A 6,158-nucleotide genomic window follows, 5' to 3' on the forward strand; every position below is an offset into this window, starting at 1 on the left:
CCGGTCCACACGCGAGAAATCTTGGCCCAGCAAAGCTGATTGCTGCTCGTTGCAGGTGCAGAGCCTCGATGAGACCCTGCAGAGCACCAACCTCCAAGTGTCCCGCCTGAAATCCGACCTGCGGGTGACGCAGCAGGAGAAGGAGACCCTGAAACAAGAGGTGGTGTCGCTGCACAAGCAACTGCAGAGCACCAGTGAAAAGGTAAAGGGCTTCAGGGACCTCAAAAGATAACTTCAGTTACTGTTTATTGTATATAATGTGCAGATTTTAAACTGACTTTTAGAAAACTCTCCAAAGTGTCGAGTGTAATGGTCAATCTGAGTTTTTCCATCCTTCCCTGAAAGAAGCCTTTTGGCAAAAAAAAAAAATATAAAAACCCAGTTCTGTGGGTGATGTGTGAATTTGCACCTATCAACTATAAAAATTAACAAAACTAATCGACTGAGGATCGGATTTCCAGTCCGGTTGAGGTTTGAAAGGTAGAGAATTACAGCAGCCTGTCTGAACCAGTGAGGATCTGTAACTGGAGGAGGTTGTAGACAGCAGTCTTGGGATTGGTATTATGGATTCAGGTGGTAATTTGGCTTCTTTGCCATGTAATTAAGGAATATTTAATGTCCACGTGGAGAAGAGGCTGTTTCAGAATGGTACAAGAGGAACTAAATTACAGCTATTACTGAGTAATATATAATACTGAGTCCAATTTTGTTCTAAACAGAGCACAGATTGCTGCCTTCTTTTGTGGTGCTGAACTCTGTGCCCTCGTTCTGAACTTGGTTATTACCCGTGGTTTCAGTGAAGGGAGGCACTTGGGCTTTGCACGTTGGGGTTTTCTTAGGAGAAAATTGTTTGTAGGCTGGGAGGAAAAACGGGAATCCTGCGACTTTTAGAGCCTGCAGGTACCAAAGATCTCCTTAAAAACCCTCCTGAACAGAGGAAATATCTGCTTCTTTGTTTCAAGGCCTAACCCTGCAATTCTGTCTGTCTTAAGAACCGGGTTCTGGAAGGGGCTGTGCCTTCCCCAGGGCTGCAGGACCAGCGGGGGCCGAGGAGTTGGGATGAACCGGAGGAGCAGCCGATGGAGCGGGAGCAGGGCCTGCTCAGGCAGGAGAACGAGAGGCTGCAGAGGGAAGTGCAGAGCACTAAAACAGAGCTGGCTCACTCCAGGGAGAAGGTAACTGGAGAAAGGGGGGGGACAGATCACACAGAAGGGCCAGGGTTGGGATGGAGTTCTGGAGATCATCCACCTGCTCTTGATCCAGATCCAGAGTCACATCCAGGCAGGTTTTGAGCATCTCCAGAGAGGGAGATTCCACAGCACTCTTAGGGTGTTTCTCTTCTTTAAAAGAAAATCCTACTAATTCTGGTCTGACTCCCAGTTAACACCCTTTCATTTTTAAGAAAAGATTCTTAATATTCCCAGTGTTCTTCTCGTGCGATTTCTTGGCTCACAGTAATAGGCAGATTATGGGGGGGGAGGAGGAAGGGAAAGGAGGACAAGATGCTCAAAGCTAAAATTTGCCAAGGGAAGCTGTGGCTGCCCCTGGATCCCTGGAAGTGTCCAAGGCCAGGTTGGAGCAACCTGGGCTAGTAGAAGGTGTCCCTTCCATGGCAGGGGGTGGAACAAGATGGTCTTTAAGGTTCTTTCCAACCCAAATCAGTCTGTGATTCAGAGTCCAAAATCAATTGGTACTCAGTATTTTAGATGAAGTGGATGCAATTAGATTTTTTTTTTTTTTTTTTTGGGTCACCTGGAACACCTTTCCACGCTTGTTCTTCTCTTTAGATCCGACAGCTGGAATCCACAATCCTTTCCCTAAAGCACCAGAAGCATCAAAGCCAGTCAGGCATCGTCAAAGCCATAGAGCAGGAGAAACTGAGCCTGAAGAGGGAGTGTGAACAGCTGCAGAAGGAGCTGTCATCTGCAAACAGGAAGGTCAGTTTGGGCTGGGGAAGTGACAAAAGCTCTAACTTTGTTGTTTTCCTCCAAGGTTTGTGCTTTTTGTCTCTTTTTAAAAGAAAACAAAACCCTGTCCCAAAGGAGCTGACTGTGCCCTGTGCATCTGCAGGGTGGCATTCACCTGTGGCAAAGCATCACATTTGTCCAAGTTATTTTGTCCTTGTTGTTTTGTTTTGTTTTGTTTTTTTTTAGTCTTGAATTGTCTTTATGTTTAATGGTTCGTGACTTGAGTATTGGGGAGAAAAATGAAAAACCAGATAAAATAAGACACTGCTGCTTTTTCTAAGGAAACTTCTCTTGTCTCTGATAGATCAGTCAGATGAATTCTCTTGAACATGAACTGGAGACCAGCTCAGAAAACGAAGGGCTGAGGAAAAAGCAAGTCAAGCTGGATGATCAGTTAATGGAGGTACTTCTCAATCAGTGTTGACTCTGGGCCTTCATCCCAGTCTCACTCTTGTCTGTGGGTTTGCTTTAAAACAACTTCTAGATGTGTAAGAAACAGAGAAAACTAATTGACACTGGAAGAACTAATCTCTCCTAATATTTAACTTCATCTTCCGTGGCCAAGATGCGAGGGTGACAAACGTTGTGGTTTATCATAATTCACATGAGGCTTCAGATGTCAAATCAAACAGCAGAGAACCTTGTGGGGCAGGGCAAACACTTCCCCCTTCCTTCCTAAAACGTGTCACCTCCAATTTCCTGACTAATATTTGTGTGATGCTGCCCTTAATGGAGAAACTTGTTCTGATTTGCTGAATTTAAGCCTTGTAATCTTATCGTGATAAATTAACAATTTGTACGTTTTACTGTCGTTTCCACTCATGCCTTGAAATTTCCAGTTGAGGTTCTTCCAAAGGCTGCAAATTATGCTGGATGTTAAAGCTGTGTAAGCTCTGAGGAGCCCTTGGAATGGGCAGAGCTTAACAATGTTTATTGTGAACCTTCAGGTCAGCCCAGACCTCTTGAGTTGCCCCTCAGTTGATGTCCCGGCTTCGATGTCTTGTTTTATAACATTAGAAAAAGAAAAAGAAACCCACGATTTTGGCTTTTGCAATAAATCAGAGCATCTTCCAGATGAGGCTTTTACAACACCCAATTAGAAGACTTTGTGCTTCTCATCAAGGCAGCAAACAGGAAACGTTACGCTGGATATCTGATGTAATTGGTTATAAAGCTGCGAAAACTTGATTAGTAAATACGAGATTTTAGACAAGTTAATGAAAAGGCTGTTCATATTCCTCCCTGCTTTTATTTATAGAGCCCTTAACTAAGCTTTGGGAAAATGCCAAGCACCGTTGAAACCCGTCAGTGTAAGCACCAAGGAGGGAATTGCTTTTTCTGCTAAAATGTGCATTTCAAAACACGCAGGGTTTTGTTCCCCCCGTTAACGTTTTCCAGGCAGGGTTGGTATAACATTTTGTGCCTTCTAACTCTCTCTTCTGTGCCTGTTCTCCTTTTGTTCATGGCTAACCTGGCTAGAGCTCAGTGGTTGGAAGTAGCAGAGAAGGGTGCAGTTCCCTTTCTGAAATAGTGTGCGAAGGTAGAGCAATGGTTTTTGATGTACCACCATAGCATGGAGAAAGCATTTCCTTTTCCTTTTTTTTTTTTATGGGTTTTTCTTTTTATTCCATGCATCTTTTTAAGTAAAGGAGCCACTATTCGTTTCAGTGTCGATTATTTTCACTCTGGCTGTCGGGCAGTGCCCGATCCTGTGCCCCGAGAAGATGAAAATTCCTCAGGTGCTGCCTGAAAAAAATAGAAATAACCCAACTGAGGTCAAAAATAATGCCAATTGAAAGTGAGAAAATGAACAGTGGCTTCCTACTAACCCATTGACTGTGAGGTTTGAAGGTGTTTGCGTATTTACTTTGGTACTTGCATGCTTTTCCAGTGTACCCTTAAATTAACTTGCTCTGTCATCCCCCTTGGCATCATCCCAATAGTTTAGCAAGTTCATTATTGCTCCTTTTTTTTCTTTTTCTCTTATTTTTTCTCCCCCCAGATAAACACAGCAGGACTAGATTGTTTTCATTATTGTTTCACTGCTGTTTGTCTTTAAGATGCTGTTAACACTGATTGACTGTTTCTTCATTAGATACTCGTGTGCTTCACAGCAGGACAGGAACCCCTAAAGAAATGCCCCCAAAAAAGCTCATTATTTTCACTGTTCATATTGTCAGGATGAGAACAGCTCCTTTCCAGACAAGATGATTCAAGAGAAACCCCCCACACACACACACACACCAGATAACTTAAAATAATACAAATAGTTTTTATTTTGAAGTATCTGTAAAGCTCTTTTCTGTTTGCCTGGGCCAGCAGAGATCTAGAGATGGTGACAGAAGAGCTGCACCACTGTAAAATAAAGTTATAGATGAAATCAGTAATTGAAATAAGCCCCCACACTGAGGCTTAATTTTACCACGAGTGAAAGGAAATTAAAACCGCTTGTGAAAGGGAAATTGAAACTACCCAGATAATCTTATTCACCTTTTCCTAAGGGAACAGAGTAAAGGTTTTGGGCTAACAAGTGAGAATTTATGGGATCAGCTGGGGAAGAAATTTACTGATGTTACACAAATTCAAGCTGCAAATCAGCTTGTCTGAAACATCAGGGATTTTTACTGTGCAGGTCTGGAATTTTTTTAGTATTATAAACTATTACAACCGAGTTTTACTTTAGTCTAAAAAAAAAAAAAAATCTAAATTATTAATTTCCTGTGGCTGACACAGCTCTCAATATTTCTGCAGTTAGTAGTGAACATAAGGAAAGATCCACAAGGGGTTTAAATATTGAATTTTGAATGTGATGTAGCAGCTGGCATCACATAGACGGCACTGAAAATTTGTTGTGCTTTGAGAACATCCTCTCCCCCTCCTAAATTAAAGACTAGAAATAACCAGCACAACTTCAGTGCTTTTGCTTGTTGGCAAAAGGTGCCGTTTGTAGAAGAGCTGCCGAGACGGAGGCTAAAATAAAAATTAAAAACTTAAAAAAGGGGCTGAGTTCAAGCTCGCCTAAACCAAACCTGGATCAGAGCTCCCATTCCCTTAGCGCTGCATGCTGCTGCCTCTTTTTCCCCCTCGGAAAAAGTCCCGTTAGTAGCTCCTCTTGCCGAGTCCTGTCGCCCACGAGAGGTCCGAGAGCGGCCCGGCCGCCTCGCCGGTGTCGATGGGTTGATTGAATCTCCCTCTCCTCTCCAGATGCTCCACTCCAGCTCCAGCGGGATGCGTAGCCAGAGCCCGCGCTCCTGGGAGCTCCAGCAGCCGGGCTGTGCCGTGGTGCCCAGGGAGCAGTTCCTGCAGCTCCAGCAGCAGCTGCTCCAGGCGGAGAGGAGGAGTCAGCGCCTTCAGGAGGAGCTCGAGGCTCGGCCCTCGGACACCAACGTGCAGCAGGTAAATTGAAGCTCCCCCCTTGACCTGTAGGTTTTCAGCTTGAAAGGGATATTTGGGTGGTTTTTGGGTTGTTTTTTTTTTTCCCCTCCCCCGATTCTGGTGAGATCCCTTCTCCGTTTATGCCAGTTCAGAAGTGAAAATGAACGTTGGTTCCTTCGGAAATGTGTGCAGTGATGTTGTTGAGCATCTTTAGCCTGAGCCACGGCTTTGTTCCGAGGTGCTCCTCAGCTTTTTGGGATCCAAAGCACTCCCATCCACACTCAGCTGGCTTTTCTCCCTCTGATCCTCCTGTGTTTGTAGGGTTTTTGTTGCTTTAAAAGTCTGGAACTATTGTTTTGAACAATACCCCCCGCCAGATCCATCCCATGAAATCCCAGTTCGGGCTGGTTTTGTCACCTGGAATTCTGGCAGTTGTAGTAGAGCAGAATACAAACAAATTGATCCTTTTTAAAAATGTTTTTATAAGGTCAAATCTTCATGATTTGGCCATGAAACAAGACATTTGTTTGGAGAACGTTGTTAATGTTAACAGAGAAGGAACATTCATTCCATCCACTGCCCTTAGTGGGCAGAGTCACTTTTCTTGGTGTTTTGATTTTTTTTTTTTTTAAGCTTGTAAAATTTCCACTTTTTATTATTAAATTATTTATTAGAATTAAATTATAGGCAACAGATAGGAAAGTTTGCATCTCCCACGTAACAAACTTCGGACTGAGCTTGCCAAATGATCCTTTTTTTTCCCCAGAGAGTTAATGAATCTGTAAATCTCTAAAGCTTTGGCTCAGGCCATAGGTC

General features: G+C 43.6%; 1 protein-coding gene across 1 annotated transcript in view; it reads left to right on the plus strand.

The window, feature by feature from the left end:
* The window catches only part of NIN (ninein), a gene marked incomplete at its 5' end in the record, with an annotated part of 39,881 nt that overhangs the window by 25,858 nt on the left and 7,865 nt on the right, over nucleotides 1-6,158 (plus strand). The window contains 5 exons of the mRNA XM_027907391.1: nucleotides 56-202; nucleotides 993-1,175; nucleotides 1,788-1,937; nucleotides 2,272-2,370; nucleotides 5,172-5,363. Of these exons, the coding sequence (XP_027763192.1) occupies nucleotides 56-202; nucleotides 993-1,175; nucleotides 1,788-1,937; nucleotides 2,272-2,370; nucleotides 5,172-5,363 (771 nt within the window). The remainder of the gene's footprint in view (nucleotides 1-55; nucleotides 203-992; nucleotides 1,176-1,787; nucleotides 1,938-2,271; nucleotides 2,371-5,171; nucleotides 5,364-6,158) is intronic.

This window comes from Empidonax traillii, unplaced genomic scaffold (genome assembly GCF_003031625.1).
Source record: "Empidonax traillii isolate 1590-97213 ecotype Southwest subspecies unplaced genomic scaffold, ASM303162v1 scaffold1449:size159823, whole genome shotgun sequence".
In the NCBI taxonomy this organism is placed as follows: Eukaryota; Metazoa; Chordata; class Aves; order Passeriformes; family Tyrannidae; genus Empidonax; species Empidonax traillii.